This window comes from Cebus imitator, unplaced genomic scaffold (genome assembly GCF_001604975.1).
Source record: "Cebus imitator isolate Cc_AM_T3 unplaced genomic scaffold, Cebus_imitator-1.0 Scaffold92, whole genome shotgun sequence".
NCBI lineage: Eukaryota > Metazoa > Chordata > Mammalia > Primates > Cebidae > Cebus > Cebus imitator.
The window spans coordinates 9,661,168-9,680,066 of NW_016107407.1; the positions used below are offsets into that span (position 1 = coordinate 9,661,168).

The 18,899-nt window shown below is 35.9% G+C and overlaps 1 protein-coding gene across 4 annotated transcripts in view; it reads right to left on the reverse strand.

The window, feature by feature from the left end:
- Window positions 1–18,899, reverse strand: part of MYO3A (myosin IIIA) — a 239,557-nt gene that overhangs the window by 97,411 nt on the left and 123,247 nt on the right. For all 4 annotated transcript variants that reach the window (XM_037740961.1, XM_017535518.2, XM_017535516.2 and 1 more), the window contains 3 exons: window positions 14,608–14,810; window positions 7,345–7,443; window positions 7,142–7,256 (listed from right to left, as the gene is read on the reverse strand). In XM_037740961.1, coding sequence (XP_037596889.1) covers window positions 7,142–7,256; window positions 7,345–7,443; window positions 14,608–14,810 — 417 coding nt within the window. The remainder of the gene's footprint in view (window positions 1–7,141; window positions 7,257–7,344; window positions 7,444–14,607; window positions 14,811–18,899) is intronic.

Genomic DNA, 18,899 nt, shown 5'->3' on the forward strand with positions numbered 1-18,899 from the left:
TATTCTAAAATTAACTCCAGATGGATTAAAGACTTAAACATAAGACCTAACACCATAAAAACCCTAGAAGAAAATCTAGGCAAAACCATTCAGGACGTAGGTGTAGGCAAGGACTTCATGACCAAAACACCAAAAGCATTGACAACAAAAGCCAAAATAGACAAATGGGACCTAATCAAACTCCACAGCTTCTGCACAGCAAAAGAAACAATCATTAGAGTGAATCGGCAACCAACAGAATGGGAAAAAATTTTTGCAGTTTACCCATCTGACAAAGGGCTGATATCCAAAATTTATAAAGAACTAAAACAGATTTACAAGAAAAAAACTAACAAGCCCATTCAAAAGTGGGCAAAGGATATGAACAGACACTTTACAAAAGAAGACATACGTGAGGCCAACAAACATATGAAAAAATGCTCATCATCACTGGTCATCAGAGAAATGCAAATCAAAACTACATTGAGATACCATCTCACGCCAGTTAGAATGGCGATCATTAAAAAATCTGGAGACAACAGATGCTGGAGAGGATGTGGAGAAATAGGAACACTTTTACACTGTTGGTGGGAGTGTAAATTAGTTCAACCATTGTGGAAGACAGTGTGGCGATTCCTCAAGGACATAGAAATAGAAATTCCATTTGACCCAGCAATCCCATTACTGGGTATATATCCAAAGGATTACAAATCGTTCTACTATAAGGACACGTGCACACGAATGTTCATTGCAGCTCTGTTTACAATAGCAAAGACCTGGAACCAACCCAAATGCCCATTGACGATAGACTGGATAGGGAAAATGTGGCACATATACACCACGGAATATTATGCAGCCATCAAAAACGATGAGTTTGGGTCCTTTGTAGGGACATGGATGAACCTGGAAACCATCATTCTCAGCAAACTGACAGAAGAGCAGAAGATCAAACTCCGCATGTTCTCACTCACAGGCGGGTGTTGAACAATGAGAACACATGGACACAGGGAGGGGAGCACTACACACTGCTGTCAGTTGGGGGGAAATAGGGGAGGGACGGTGGGGGGTGGGAAGCTGGGGAGAGATAGCAAGGGGAGAAATGCCAGATGTAGGTGATGGGGAGGAAGGCAGCAAATCACACTGCCACGTGTGTTCCTATGCAACAATTTTGCATGTTCTTCACATGTACCCCCAAACCTAAAATGCAATAAAATAAATAAATGGGAAAAAAAAGAAGTCCTTATTAAATAGGATAGTTCTGAACTAAATAATTTGAATTCCATTTGAATCTATGTATTCTTATTATATCAGATAACTGTCTGAAACATCTCTGGGTTATAGAGTTAGCTTTGGGAAGATGGATTAGTGAAGATCTCTATGATCTTGATGGACAAAGATGGCACTGGATTTATCTAAACTTCCCTTGCAAGGCAGGTCCCTAATTTCAAACCAAAATAAAATCAATTTATTCTGCTTCTTCTCCAACTTCACCCAGTTAGTAAAGATCACACTTTATCCGCTAGGGGCAAGGTCTCGAAAACATCCCCCCAGTCCCCACCTCCTGTAAGCCTGAAGCAAGGATACTCAAGATGGACCTAAAAGCTTTCAAAGAGAAGGCAAGACTGAGAGACTTCTGTCAGAGCTGCCAACAACAGAAGTTTCCTATTTGGAGAATATGCCCAAAGCATTTACATCTTTACAAGTACTGCTTTTGGCCATCAGATGGATCATGGAACTAAAGTTATTGCTGATAGCCTTCCATTTTAGAAGGAAGTCAACAGTGCCTTAAAAGTGGCTACAAAATCATTAGATTCAATAATTTCATAGCATACAGTTTGAGTAATTTTTATAAACTTTCACTTCTATTAGCATTTCTACACTTCATATATTGCTGATTAAATTTTCTAATTTTTTTGAGAAAAAGAATTTTTTTGTTTTTGTTTTTTAGCTTAAGTTCTTAGTAGAGATCTGATAACCCAAGAAATCTTGGTAAACTTCTTAAGCAGACATATTGAATGTTTAAAGCTGCAGGAGTGTCACTTATGAAAATGAAATGAAAATTCAACAAACTGCAGAAAGAGTTCATCTGAAATTCCAGAAAGAGTTCATCTGAATTCCGGATTTACATTCAGAATAAAATCTTCTTTTGTCATACACTCTGAATCAACACAGCAAACAATAAACTGTTAAGAGTAAAGTCTGAAAGCTTCTCTAAAAGCCTTAGGAGTCCCTATTAAACACAATACTTTGTTATAAAAATTAAAAAATACAACCTTTGGGACATAAGGAAGTGTTTATTACTCAGGGATAAATTTCTAGCCTTAAATGCTTTCATTATTCAATTAAAAATATAAAGAAAGAGAGAAACCAAGTATTCTCTTTTGAAAAAAGAAAAGAAGAAACAAATGAATAATAAAAATATAAAAATCAAATAAAAATCAATAATACAGACAATGAAAACATTTATCAGATGGGTAAATGCATTCAATAGCCATTGTTGTGGTTCTGCTTTTTTCTTTTTTTAAAGATTCAAAACCCATTGTAAACCCAATTAAATATAAAACAGAACAAAGGCAAAAAAGAGAATTTCTCATTGGAATGAGAAAGGAAACAAAGCCAGGGATACAGGATTAATTTAAAGTATTATAAGAAAATTCAGCAAGCAAATCTATGGCATAAGATTTCATGAAATTTTTTTAGCAAAATACATATAACCCAAAAAAGAATAGCAAATTCAAATAGATGATTATCCTAGAAGAATTAGAAAGGCACTTAAAAACTCAATATCAAAAAGGCCCAAGGGTCAGAGGCACACACAGTTGAGTTTTACCCTAATCTTTATTTAAGATTTTAAAAGACATGTCTCCAATCTTCTCTAATGATAAGAATCACTTGGGGTGCTGGTAATGGCACAGAATACTAGATCTCTCTCTCAGAAATTTCCATATGGTAGGTGTGGTTAAGACTCATGTATGTGTGTTGAGGTGCTTCTTATCTTCCAAGAACATTGAAAATGATTTTAACTCACATAGGCCAAAGAAAAAAGAAAGAAGCTCACTGCCATAACTTTAGTAATCAAATCTGATATGAAAGAAAACCAAACAATAGATACATTTCATTGCTAAATATATAGATGCAAAAATTCTAAATAAAGCACAAGCTCATAGATACAGAAGTTTATCAAATAGATGGACTCTATTGGGTTTATTTTCAAGAACATTTGAAAATATTAAGAAATTTGTCAACATAAAATGGAGACATCAACAAAGTGCTGTAGGCAAAAAATATAATTATATCAATAGCTGCTGAAAAAAATTTAATAAAATTCAGCAGAATTCCTAATAACAACCCTAAGTAAAACAACAATAAAAGGAAATTAATTATGATAAATATTATTTTTCAAAAAATAGCAAAACACTAAAACTATTTCATTTAAAATCAGAAACTGATTGAGAGGCCTACTATAATCATTATTGCTTAATATTGACTTTGACTAGTCTTAGATGATCTAAGTACAAAAAAAAAAAAAAGAAGAAGAAAGAAAGAAATGACTGACATAACATGAAAGCAGTAAAACTCTTCTTTTTGCTAATGACCCGATTATATATTTCAAAAATTCTACCAATGGAAATATCCTCTCACTTATAATAGAAACCTTAACATAGTTATCAATAAATTTAAAAATAAGGCACAAGTTCTAGATGAATATAACTATAGATTATTATTAAAAACTCAAAACAGCATCTAAACAAATGGAAAGTCATATAACAAAAAGTACATAAGTTACGTCAAAATTTGGGATCAGAAGACATAAATATCATGAAAATGACAGTGCTCCAAAAATTAATATATAAATTCAATACAATTCTAATTAAAAGTCCAACTGGGGTTGTTGGAATTGAACAAATTGATCTTACAGTTTACATGGATAAGCCATGCTAAACAATAGCTAAGGAAAGTATGGAAAAGAATAAAGTGAGAACAAGAATAGCCTTACTAGACAGATGTCTTACTAGAGAAACACAGAATCAAACCACTGTAATCAAGTCAAAATAATCCTGCTATAGAAAGAGAAAACATAGATTGATGGCTAAAATAGAGGCATCAAAAATAGATTACATGTCATAAAAGGGCTTAATATAGGATAAATCAATTCTGGCTCTCCATCTGGAATAAAAGAAACGTAGTGCTCCATCTGGTACCATAAAATAAATTTCAAATGGATTAATGATAAATTTATTATTTAAATTTTCAAGAAAATCTGGGAGACTACATGTACTACCTAGAGTCAGGGGAAAACATTTAAACAGAAACTAGAGACCTAGATGTAAAGAACAAAAAGGTAAATTTGTTTGAATAAACAAAAATTAAAATTTCATTATGGTAAACAATATAACAAAAAGTAAGTCACAGAAAAATTTTACAACTATAAAAACATTTATAACACAAATGATAGAAAACTTATAATGTATATAACATTCAATGAGCTCTTAAAAATTGACATAAAACATATAAATAATTCAATAAAAGGGGCAACATATATAAATATACAATTCATAAGAGTAAATATAAGCAGCTGGCAAACAAATGGAAAGATGTTCAAATATATTATTTCTCAAGGATATGTAAATTTAAAATGAGATATTACTTTCACCCATCAGACTAGTAAATATTTAAAAGGCCACGACACATTGCTGGCAGGAATAAGTGGGGCAAGGGTATTAATATGTATTAATATGCATCATTGGTGGAAATGTGAAGTGCTACAGAATTATCGGAAGGCAATCTTGCAATTTCTATTCGAATTTAAAATACATATACCTTTTAACCCACAAATTCCACTACTAGGAACATATCCCATAGAAAGAAATTCACCAGTCAATAACAACATACTTCAGCTTTGCTCATGATGGCAAAGATCTGAAAACATTCATAGTTATATGCCCAGTCGTAACTGAATAGCTGAATAAATTATGGTAGTACACACCACGGAATATTACACTGCCTTTAAAAAAAAGTGAGTCAGTGATTTGAAGGGATTTTCACAGGTATTGCTGAATAAGAAAAATCAGATATAGAAAAGTGTGTATAATATAATCCCATATTAATAAAACAGTGACCATCTCAGCATATATATGCATGTGTCCACATTTGTGTATATGTGTGTTTGTGTGTGTGTGTGTGTCTATGTATAAATAAGACTCTAGGACTAGGTAAATAAATATGGAATATTGGACCATGTATACATCCATTAGCTGAGAAAGAGAAAGATAGCAGATACAGATATAAGGAGGTAAGATGGGGAAGAGAGAGCTGAACAAAAAGATTTTTTAAAGGCTCTAGAAATTGACAAGCTGATCTTCAAATTTATATTAAAGCTTAAGGGACTGACCCTGAAAAGCCAAAAATATTTGAAAAAAAGAACAAAGTCATAGGACTCATGCTTCCCAATCTCAATACTTATTATGCAGCTACAATATTCATGTGTGATACTGGTATAATATAAATATATAAATCAATGAGATAGAATTGATTGTGGTCAATTGATATTTGACCAAGAACAATGGGGAAAGAATAATCTTTCCAACAATGGTGCTGGTACACTGAATGTCCAGAAGCAAAAGAATGAAGTTGGATCCCTACCTCACAACATACGCAAAAATTAACTCACAATGGAACAATGTCCTAAATATAAAAGCTAAAACTATACAACTGTAAGAAGAAAGCTTAGGCATAAATCTTTGTGACCTTGGATTAGGCAATGGTTTTCTATATAACACTAAAATCACAAGCAATAAAAGAAAAATAGATAAATTGAACTTCATAAAATATAAAAAACTGTTGTGCTTCAAAGGACACCATCAAAAAAGGGAAAATATAACAAATGGGATTTTTTTCTTGAAAATCAGATTCTGATAAGGGGCTAGTATGTAGAATATAAAAAAATTCTACAACTCAATAATAAAAAGACAATAACCCAATTCAAAAATATGCTAAAGACCTGAACAGACATTTCTCCAAAAAAGATCCAGAGATGACCAATAAATACATGAAAAGAAGTTCAGCATCGTAAGTTATTAGGGAAATTCAGCCAAATCTTCATGTGATACCTCTTCACATCCACTAGAATCACTGTAATCAAAATGACAGATCACAATAAGTGATAGTGAAGATGTGGAATAACTGGAACCTTCATACAGTGCTGGTGGGAATGTAAAATGGTCCAGTGATTTTGGAAAACAGTTGGACAATTTAGTGAAAAGGTTAAACAAAGAGTTACCCTATGATTCAGCATTTGTACTGCTAGGTATATATCAAAGATAAATGAACACTTATGTCTACACAAAAAGTTGTACATGAATGTTCATAGCAGCATTATTCATAACAAACAAAAAGCAAAAATAACCCAAATGTTGCCCATCTACTAATGAATGAGCAAATAACATGAAGTATACTGATAAAATGAAATATTATTCAACAATAAAAAATGAAGTACTGATACATGCTACAAAAATGGATGAGCCTTGCAAACATTATGTTAAGTGAGAGAAACCAGTCACAAAGGATCACATAGTATATGATCCCACATATGTAAAATGTCCAGAAAAATCAGATTTATACTGACAAAGTAGCAGTGAAGTCAGAATTGAGAGTAAATGTTAATTGCTGCCATATTTCTTTTTGGGGTGAAAAATTTATAATATGAAAATATTCTAAAAATGATTATGGTAATGAATACATATCTTATAATATACTAAAAGTCACTGAAATATACACTTTAAATGGGTGAATTATATTGTATGTGAATTACATCTTAATAAAGTTGTTAGCAAAATGATTGCACTAACAAAAACATGCACATTTATGCATTTATGTAAAATTATATATATTTTTTATATATATTCTACATTTCCCATATATGGGAAATATAAGTATAAATAAAATAAAAGATTAAGAACAAAACAATTTAATTATCTCTCAAGGCCACTATTTCTTCACCTATAAAGTAAATATTATATTTCCAGTTATTTCATAAGGCTGTTATGAAGTGCTTCATAAAGCACTTAGGCTGACATATATCAATCACTCAATAAATGCTCTTAACATTTAGTGATGATAAAAAGATACTTAAAAGAGAGGTTCAAGTGTCTTTCATACTTACCTCCATTGTAAAACCTATGACTTTGAAACATTGCTCAATTAATTCATACTGAGATTTATAGAAACTATTATTCATGATATCATGTACTGTTCTGAGGTGGTCATTTTGTAGGTACCTGAAAAAAACACAAAAGGAAGGGTAAAAGTCTAAAATTAAGTGGAAAGTGAAAGCATTATTCATGAAAGTATAACCTGGTAGATTACCTGGGAGGCTTATTTTCAGGAAGTTTGTAATGGGCTAGTTTCTTCTTTTCAGCTAAACCAGCATAAATGTAGTAAAAAATATGAAAATTTTTTTCTCCACTGGAAAAAAGATATTTTCAGTAAGGTAGTTAGTAAGAATATTTGTTTAAGTTATTTGACAATATAATTATTCAAACCATGACTGTGAGTGCCGCAATGGGCTTTTCTGAATACTGCATTTGGCTTTCTGTGGTCGTTATTGTTGTCATTATCTTCAACAATCACTCTCATTAAATTCTAGACATTATCTTAATCACTTCATATGAATCATTCAGCATACATTTGTGAGTGACTTCCAGGCATTGTTCCAAGCGCTGGGGATACAGCGGGACCAAAACCTGTCAAAAATTCCTAACTTCTTAGAGTTTACATGCCAATGGAACAGACAGAAAAAGAATAATATATACAGCCATGCCAATGGCGATAAACACTACATTATCTCATTAACCCACCATAAGCCCCTGAGGTGGGCATGTGTTTCCCATTTTATGTAGAAGGAAACTGAGGCTTAGAACTGCCAATCTCCCCCAAAGCTGCAGGACTGATGATGAATATGGATTTGAATCATGTCTATTTGACTCCAAAGCCCACGTCTTTAACCGCCTTTTAATATTGTCTTTCTGAGGCTCAGTTTTCTCACTTGTGTGAGGAATCTCTTCCTTATAAGTCTCAAATCCCATGACTCTGCGGTTCTAACTACTATAAATAGCATTTTCCAGATGCTGCAATAATGTCATTAAGGGAATATGGATCACAACAGGGTAAGTTTCCACTTCAGGATGCTCCACAACATAATTCCTTGGACCTCAGGGTCCCCTCTCCTTCTTCCCTCATGTCTTCCTTCTGCTTTGGTGGGCTCCAGGGAAAGATCACACTTCCAGGTTCTCTACTGAAATAGCAGAGGATGAATCGCTTGCTCTATAGTTTCCCCATCTCTACTGCCCTGCTTTGCTTCCACTCTTGATGACCCTCGTGGTCAGTTGGGACACCCTGGGGTTTGCATCTCTCTGTGGCATTCCCATTCTCATTCTCCCACTAGATCCTCCTCTTGTTTTAGGGTGGTCCTCAGTCTTCACTTGAATGTTTACTCCTTTATCACTAGGCTCACAGGCTGGGGTTGGGGCAGGGTAGGATTTTTCTTATAGGGATTAAATTAATTATAATGTTTCAACCAGAAGGCCTTGCTGTCTTCACTTCTTTCTATTATTACTTCTCTTTCAGTTGGTATAAAACTCTCAACCTCACCACAAAGCTTTGGATGTCACCATAGGGGTTGGGGCAGGAGACACTAAAGTGTTGTGGTTACTCCCCTTCCTGCCACTCTTGGCAGTGGCCTCAACTGTGCTCTGGGTCCTCAACTCATCACACCCAAGATGGAAACTTCAGGGGCAGCTTGTATCCCCCCTCTTCCTGCTCCTTTCCTTTACCCCATTCACAGCCTTTATCAGCACTCTTAGGGGGCCAATGAAATATTTTCAGAAAAGGAATTATTATTACTAAGCTAATTTTTAGTAGAACAGAAGAGCCTTTGAATTCTTTTCCATATGAAGTATATGGAACAGAAAAAAAGCCTACTTCATGATATGCATACTTATACACAAATTATTTTACTTAAAAGGTTAAGAAAAAACTTAAAAACATGTCAGGGGTCTTCGGTCTTCTCCTCCTATATATTGTGCAGTATCATCTCAGTGGAGATGGAAATTTTACTGTTGCTCTCTAGAAATTATTCATTCTTTCAGTACACAGAAGTTTTCTTCAGAATCAACAGTAACTCAAACATATCCATATGTATTTACTCTTCCAATAATGCAGTAAAAGATATTTGGAGTTTTAGAGAAACTGTGGCTTTATTTTATAATCTCTAGTTTTAATCCAAGGTTCTGCCAAAAGCCATTACAAGAATACTTTTTACAGAAGCTCATTGAGGGCTCTAACACATAAGTCATGTAGGTTTAAAATAACATTAAAGGTTTGTTACATGTGAGACACTAATAACTATTGAAGGTACTCTGGTCTCTCTTGAAAGTTAACAAATAGAAATACTTAATATGAAAGTGTAGAGCTTGATAAGGTGAATAATGCAGATCTCTGTTCTTCCGTGTTAGTATTTCAAAAGGAAGGAAGACATTTTCTAAAGAGAAAAGTAACAATGATATTGGTTAGCATGCATTCTGCATTGAGAGTCTGATGAGTGAAAGGAGGGTCTTACATAATTAGAGAAGTTATGTTCCATTCCATAAGAAAGGGGCTATGGGAAAACAGATTTGAGATGTGTATTCAGTTGAATTTGAGATGATAGCAGGATATGTAGGCATTTGGAAATAAAAAAAAATTGTTAACTTTTTTCAGTTTTAAGAGAGGGGTAGAGGTACATCTTTGGGTGTCAAGCACATAGGGCTGTCTGTTGAGGCCACAATGTCAGAAGAATTTGTGAAGTGAGAGAGTATAGACAGAAAAAGAGAAAAGCTGCAGGGACAAATCTTTGGTAAATACACAGTTTGAGACTGGGTGGATAAATCTAAAACAGAAGAAAAATTTAGGCCGGTAGAAGAGGAATCAGGAGAATCTAGTCATGGGGCAAAAAAAAAGTGAAGGTTTCAAGAAAAGGGTGGTCCAGAGGCTGGGTGCTGAAGTGAGGACTGGCACACCCTTCCTTCAGAACCCATCCTATTCTGTTGCTTGCTGCAGTCACCAGTGATACTGCAAGAAATACCAACATTGCACATGAATGAAGTTAGGATAAAACTGAAAGTTTCCCTTAGTTCTTGCATTTTCTCACCACAGAATAACAAAAACTCTATGACTGGCACAGCATATAATTTAGTTTGCTTTCTTCTAATGAAGTCACACTGATTGCTGCACTTTACTAATTGCACATTGTATCAGCTAAGTGCTAACAATTGATTGTTAACATTTAACGAATACAGTGTGATTGTGATTATTAATAATGTACACTAATTGTACATTGTGTCAGTTAAGTGCTAACAATCACAACCACATTTGTATCAGTTAAGTGTTAACATTTGCGATTGTTAACAATGTATACTAATTGTACATTGTATCAGTTAAGTATTAACCACAATCACATTGTATCACATTCTTAACACTTAACTGATACAATGTACAATTAGTAAAGTGATTCATAAACTTAGACACAAAATATTAATGGATTTCTCTTCATCAGTTTACATTTACTGAGAATTATAATTTGACAAGACCTGGAGATACTATCAAAAATATACTGACCTTCAGTGAAAAATCAGAAAGTTAAAGAAACAGGAAAATAACATACCTCCAAAGCTTACCTGGGGTCCCTAATTATATCAAGCTGTGCTTAAGAACATAGAGCACTATAGTATCCTACACTTGCTAATGTTTCTGTGGGTTCCCAGGTCAGGACTGCCTGGGGACAGACACAGGGTCTTGCTGGTTACCAAATATCATTTCTCTGACTGTGATGTCATTTCTACTTGTGGATCTTCTAACACTTCTTCAGAGTGAGTTCCACTTACCTGCTTGCAGGAAGGCCCTCAGGGCTGTCTCATGTGTGTGTTCACCTGCTTTGGACCCTGGGGGTTACCTGTGCAGCCAAGGCCTCTGACACCTTCAAATGGTGGCAAAGTCCTCACAAGGGTGTAGCTTAACTCACTTGTGAAACTTTTCAATCACCAACGAAGCGGCCAACAAGCAGATTTTGAAAGCTAATAATGAAGCTTTGCATTCTTAAGGCACTTCAGGGTGTTCATAAAGTAATGCTTTTATTCATTTTTTTAAAAATTGTACTTTAGGTTCTGGGGTACATATGCAGATCATGCAGGATTGTTGCACAAGTACACACATGGCAAGGTGGTTTGCTGCCTCCATCCCCCGTCACCTACATCTGGCATTTCTCCCCATGTTATCCCTCCCCGACCTCCATTTTTAATCACAGCTCCCTCCTTGTAAACTTGCTCCTCCTGGATATGCAGTCTCCTCAGTTCTCTTCTCTTGCCATCTACCTTAGCAGATGAACTCATTTCCTACTTTCATGAGAGACTAGAAACCAATTAGGGATCAGGAAATTTTATATTATACTGTGAGCTGTGTTATCACAGGAATCCTGCCTTACTTGGCTTTTTGTCTCCTATGGCTAGCACACAGTAGGCACTGAAGAAATATGTGTCAAATAGACGGATGGATGGATGCATGGGTGAATAAATGGTGGGCTTTGGAGTCAGGCAGAAAAATGAGGCTTCAAATTCCAACTCAGTTGTTGCTGGCCTTTTGACATTAAACAACTCATTAAAATTCTCTTAGTTTCTCACTTTTGAAAGGGTAAATGATACCATGTCACATGACTGCAAGAATTAAAAGAGATAATGACGTAAGGTGCTTAGCACAGTGCCTGATATAAATTAATTGCTCCATAAATACATTTCCTTTCCTCCACAATGGATAGCACCATGTCTGCCACTTGTTTATGTCTCCTCTAGAGTCCTGTTAAGTGCTGGGGACATGAGAAAAATGCAAACAATGCTTGCTGAACTACACTGTAGTAACAGGAGGAAACTCCAATGGAAATAGCTATAATTTGTATTTATGAGACTTATCTAGCATTGCCTTCAATATGTTCATTTTATCCTTGAAATTAAGTAGCCTCTTTTAAAATTTTCTTCTTTAAAATCACCTATGTTTACAAAAGGATTTAAGAAATAAGATAGCACCATCATCATTAGAAAGGTAATCTAAAAATAAATGTGGTCAGAGATTGGGCTGGGATGACATGGGCAGAGGTAAAAAGTGAAGAAAAGAACAAAATATCTTAAAAGAAAGGGTGTGTTTATTTTTTTAAAAAAAAACTTGTCTTCCCTGCTCCTCAGAAAATTTTCTACTGTTGTTTGTCTTGCTCTGGGACCCCAAAGGCCAATCTCTACAGCCTGCAATCCCTGGGCTCCCTTGCTCTCTGGCTTCCATATGGGTTTAGCCAATAGGAAGCACAGGCACGAAACAGGCAGGAGGGAGGAGGGAAAGGATGGGATGTTACCCCTTGCTCTCTCCCTGACTGGCTGCATTCCTCTAGGGCCATAGATCCAGACAGGCAGCGCCTGATCCACAGCTGCAGCTGGCACCAGGCACAAGTGCTGCCCCTCCCTCTGCTTGCAGACCGGAAGATAGCCATAGCTCCTCACCCCTGTTAGTCCATGAGCATCTCACCATTCATTCTTGGTTCTTCAATGCCCATGTGACCTGTGTAAACAGTTTTCTCAGTTAAAACCCTTGAGCTTGTTCTTTCCATTCAGTACCCTGATTGATAATAGTGCAATTAAATTTATAATTTTTAAATGTACCTATTAAGAATTCTTCCATCAATCATGTCTGATATTTTCATATTCATAGGTTACAAAAAGCTCCTCTGGAACTTAAAAATGCAATTAAATTAGGTGAAAGAAAAAATAGATATAAAAATGGAAAAAGTATTATAAATTAAAGACAGCTGTGCTCAAATTATACCTGAGTTATATTTCCACCTGATTATGAATTTGAAATTTGGAATGCTTTTCCCCAATAAGCAAAGTTGTAAAATTAAAATAGTTCCTTAGGGAGAAAAAAAGACTTAATTCATAACATGCCTTAAATATAATCTAGACTATGCTATTTCTTAGAATACATTCTGCAATATTTCAGTAAGCATTGAGATTATTTCTATGGTTACAAGCCCAGGGGCTCACTGTGCAACTCCAGAGGGTCCTGTTCATGTGCTAATCTATATGAACTGTATTCCTGTGCTCAACTCCATAGAACACACTATGAATTATATCCCTTGACATTGTGCAACATGGTGGTGCCATCTAAATACCAAGTAGTTACTCTTAAGTAGTTCTTCCCCAAGGGCCTGAAGGAGAGGCTTACACAATTATGAGAGCAGAATAAATGCTTTTGAGAACTACCTAATTTTCCACATCTGCTAAGATCCCAAGGTCCTTCTAGGTATGGGTGGCAATGGCACTGACATGCATGTTCACTGAGTTTTGGGCACTGGACGCACACAATAAATAGTATCTGCCATCTATTGAACATCTTCAATATCCCAAGTACTGTGCTATATGTTATTTTTAATCAGCTATTAACACAACGACTACTACTACTAATGGCTTAAACATATGGGGTTCTTAGTATATGCCATTCATTGTGCTATATACTATACATATGTTGTCTTAATTGATAGGTAGGTACTGATGCTATTTCATTTTAAAGATGAAAAACAGAGGTGCAGAGAAGTTAAGTAAACTGTTTCAAATCATACATATGATGAATTACAGAGTCAAGATCCTGTAAGAATCTTTAAGATTTAAATATCTTACCCAAGGTGGATTAAAATGGTGTGATACCACAGCTGAAAACCATATGTGTCTAATAATCATTCCTTCCATATTTTGAATTGAAGACCAAAGGGCAATTTTCCATATTAAGGCTAGTGCTCAGGAACTGACTCCAGGCAACTTATATTCATGACTTGCTCGTGAATTGAATGATACCAAGTTTGAAGGCACACTTACATTAAATAATAAAGTACTAATATACAACATATGTTACTATGAATTTAATATGACATATTACTACAATAATGTAGAGTATATTTAGCATAAAACCAACATAAGGAAAATGAAAGACTCTAACTTGCCATCCTTTTAAACAAAATAATATAAGTACAAGGGTACAAATTCAATGTGTAACTATAGTTTCCTCATTAGAATAACAAAGATGTTTGGGAAGACAGGAGAGAAATTTTGTCATTAAGCTACAAAACTACAAAAGGAATTCATTCAACTTAATATCAAAGCATTATGAAGAGTATTGATGGCTTAAATCAGCCAGCAATAAAAGGCCAATATAATAAAGCTCCTTCTTGAATCTTTTATTTGGCCCCTTGTGTAAACTTAGGAGGAACAGAATTAATACAAAGGTCTATTTATATATGATGGCATTTAAAAGAGAAAAAGACTCAGTTATTTCTAATTAAAGTTCACATTAATTTTGTATAGATAAATATTCTCTGCTGCATCAGAACACTCTCTAATTTACATTGTTAGCACCTCTATGATGGGCTTAGGTTTCCTATCTGGCAGCATAAATTTTAGTTTATTTATTAATTTCTCTATTAGATGTAACATATATTTGAGAGTAAGACAGTGCTAAGGGATCTCTTCATTCCCAATACTAAGAGATTTGAGATAAACTTACATATCTTGGTGGATAACTCGGGATTTTTCCAGGAGATATTCGGAAATCTGTGCTCCCACAACAGCTCCTGAAGAGGTGAATTTCATTTCTAAGTATTTTCCAAATCGGCTAGAATTGTCATTTATAATAGTGCTGGCATTGCCAAAGGCTTCTACCAAATTGTTTACTTGTAAAATCTTCTCTTGCAAGGTTCTGTTATTAGCCTAAAAAGAAAATATTAAGATATTTTTTAAACATAAAAAATTAATTTGGTATATAATAAAATGTCTCTTTTTTGGTACACACTTTATGTAGACATAAACATATGAAAGCATGTTCTTGATATATTGCCGGATATTACATCCTGGTCTATTTTCCCCCTTACATATGTGTATTAATTCACTTGTTTTCCTACAAAGGGACAAAAAGATATTCTATACTTTTCAAATGCAGTTCTGCTCAGTGCCTAATTTTTGAACACAATTTATAAGCAGCCTACGCACACTGAAGTATACCTGTCATTCTGTTATTCCTCCTCTACCTGCCTGGACCCCCATCCAAATAGTCCCCAAAGCCAGAACCACTTTACTTGCTTCCACAGAAGCTGCTAACCCTGAAACTAAGAGAGAAAAGATAACTCAGTAATTCAGAAGCAGAGAGAAGGGAATAATTGTGAAAATTGAGAACAGCTCAGAAGTAGGAAAGGGAGGAGTGGAAATCAGGTCAAAATTAGCAGGCTTACATGGCTTTCCCTCTATTTATTCCTTCCCCTCAAACATGTATTATGTTTCATTTTTCTTCTTTACTACTTTAGTTGAAATTCTACTGAGCAGAAATTTATTTGGGTTAGTAGCCAATCACTTTTACAAAGGCATTCCCACCTCTGCCCCCAGAGGTTTAGGAAGATGTTAATTATTCACTACTTGGAAGAAGTTAGCTTAAGTAGATTATTTTCAGTGTAATACCTTAACACTTTACCAAGATCAGCTATGTTAGAGTTATTGCAAATTTTATATGTTGAGGGAGAGCAGAGGTAGCTATTTCTGGAACACAGGCTACATTAGAATTTGAGTGGGTTGGAGAGGGCTTTGGCAATGAAGTTTTGAGGCTGTGTAAAAACTTTGAGTAACTTATAAAAAAGAGGCAATAAGGGGTGAGAGAAGAGCACAGTAACTTGGGGGATAAACTTGCTCTTTTAAAATGCTTTTGGCTGGCCTTGACCCCATGAAACAGGTGAAATAACATCTTCACTGGCATGTATTAAATAGCAGTGACCTGCTAAGTAACATTTAGAAGACTGCATATTTCAAAGTTAAGTTCTACATACCAAATACCTAGTTTTTGCATCTGGTAAATCCTTATCAAAGACATAAGTAAAAACAAGATAAGATGTGATAAGGGTAAGAATCTGAAAAAAAAAATATATATATATATCTATATCCCCAATTAACATTAATCTAAAACAAGACAAAGAGATTAGATTAAGAAGTTTGCTGACAGCTACAGAACCACATTCACACACAATTAATTTATCATTGATGAGAACCTCTGTCAGCCACAGATCAGGACAGAATAGCAAAGACCCGTGAGTAAATTAATTCAGGTGTTCAGCTCCTCTACACCAGGATAATATGCTTTGCCTTTCTGCCCCCGCATCCCACATTAAATCTTGTCTCACTGTTGTTAAAACCTTTTAGAATGATACTTCTAAGGAGTGGGTAGTGATGGGCAATGGGGAGGAAAAGACTAAGATGAGACACCTGGAGTAGCACCGCCTTTTCTGTCTCTCCTGTCTCTTCCACTCCTGAGAGAGTCACAAGTCTGGTAAGTAGAGGTTATATTAAGCCACTGAGCCAACACATCTGATAGAAAATATTAAAACCAGTCAATTAGTTTTTAAGAGGAACATGGAATTCTTCCTATGTTGAAAATGAATTTTGAAATCTGAAATTCATTTGAATTTTTGAAAATGAATTAGGAGTGGCATCAAGATGGTTGGCAAGAAGCTGTCCCTCTGTTATGGTTTGACTCTGTGTCCCCACCCAAATCTCACGTTAAATTGCAATCCCCACTTGTCGGGGAGGGGGCCTGGTGGGAGGCGATTAGATCATGGGGCAGACTTTCCCCTCACTTTTCTTGTGATAGTGACTGAGTTCTCATGAGATCTGATGGTTTAGAAGTGGCATTTCCCTCTTTGCTCTCCCTTTCTATTTCTCCTGCTTTGCCGCGCTTGCTTCCCCTTCACCTTCTGCTAATGATTCTAAGTTTTTTGAGGCCTCCCAGCCACATGTAACCGTGAGTCAATTAAACCTCTTTTCTTTATAAATTACCCAGTCTCAGGTAGTTCTTTATAGCAGTGTGAGAATGGGCTAATACACACTCCAGCCCCCCTCCCCCCAAATGAGTAAACAAGTACATTTAAACCAAAATAACTAAAGGAGCACACTGGAGAACAGCAAAAAAGCAGCCAGCAGAAATTCTGTAGAGCACAGAAACCCAGAATGTACACATAGAGAAGGAAAGGAAACACCTTACCTTAACCACCTCATGCCCTGAGTAGTAGGGATCAGCTCACAACCAGAAGAGACATGTCCCTTCAAGGAAAAGGTAACCAAGATACCCCAGCAACCTCTCCCACTACTGTGGACACTTGGAGTCATTGCTACTGGAGACTCCTGCAGTCCTCACAGGCTCTGAGCCTAGCTGAGGGAGCTCCCTTACACCAGAGCTGAGGCAGTACCCTGCCTTCAGGGGGCCTCAGGCCTCCTGAACACTGAAGTAGTTGCTGCCACCACACATCACAGGTGAACTGGCACCTTGCAGCCTGGGGCTCCAAGCCTCTGGCACACCTAAGAAGATGCACCTCCTAGCACCAAGGATGATCAAATATGTGGAAATTAAACAATGTACTCCTGAACAACCAACGAGTCTAAGAAGAAAGTAAAAGGGAAATTAAAAAATACCTTGAGACAAACAACAAGGAAAATACAACATACCAAGCATATGGAATGTAGCAAAAGCAACTCTAAGAAGTTTTTAGCAATAAATTCCTACATTAAAAAGGAAGAAAGTTCTGAAATAAATAGTTTAACATTATGCCTCAAGGAACTAAAAAATGAAGAACAAACTAAACCCAAAATTAGCAGAAGAAAGGAAAAAATAAAAATCTGAGCAAAAATAAATCAAACAGAGAAAGGAAAAACTATAAGAATCACTAAAATGATGAGTTTTGTTTTTGAAAAAAATAAGCAAGATTGACAAACCCTTAGGTAGTCTAAAAAAATAAGAGAGAAAATGAAGATAAGCCAAATAAAAAATGAAAGTAGAAAAATTACAACAGACAAATCAGAAATAAAAAGGATCATAGGGACTATTATGAACAATTATCTACAAACAATTTGGGTAGCCTGGAGGAAGTAGATTAATTCTTAGAAAAATACAACCTACCAAAATTGAGTCAGGAAGAATTAGAAAGCCTGAACAGACTAAAAACAAATAAAGAGATTGAAGAAGTAATCAAAACCTCCCAATAAAGAAAAGCTCAGGACAAACTGGCTTCACAGCTGAATTCCACCAAACATTCGAAGAAAATCAACACCAATACTTCTTAAACTCTTCTGTAAAAAATAGAGCTAGGCCAGGCACAGTGGTTCATGTCTGTAATTCCAGCATTTTGGAGGGCCAGGGTAGGAAGATAGCTTGAAGACAGGAATTTGAGACTAGCCGGGGCAACAAACTGAGACCTCATCTGCGCAAAGCATTCTAAAATTAGCCAGGTGCAGTGGCACATGCCTGTAGTCCCAGCTACTTGGAAGGCTGAAGCAGGAGAGTCACTTGAGCTCAGGAGTTCAGATGCTGCAGTGAGCTATGATTATGTCACTGTACTGCAGCCTGGGTGACAGAGTGAGACTCTGTCTCTAAGAAAAATAAATAAATAAATAATAATAAAAATAGAGCTAGAGGGAATACTTTTTTTTTTGAGACAGAGTCTTGCTCTTATTGCCTGGGCTGGGGTGCAACAACAATCTCTGCTCACTGCAACCTCTGCCTCCCGGGTTCAAGTGATTCTCCTACCTCAGCCTCCCAAGTAGCCGGGATTACAGGTGCATGCCATCACCACCGGCTAATTTTTTGTATTTTTAGTACAGATGGGTTTCACTGTGTTGGCCAGGATGGTCTCGATCTCCTGACCTCATGATCTGTCTGCCTCAGCCTCCCAAAGTGCTGGGATTACACGCTTGAGCCACCGCGCCCGGCTGGCAATACTTTCAAATACATTTCATGAGGCCAGCATTATGTTACTACCTAAGTCA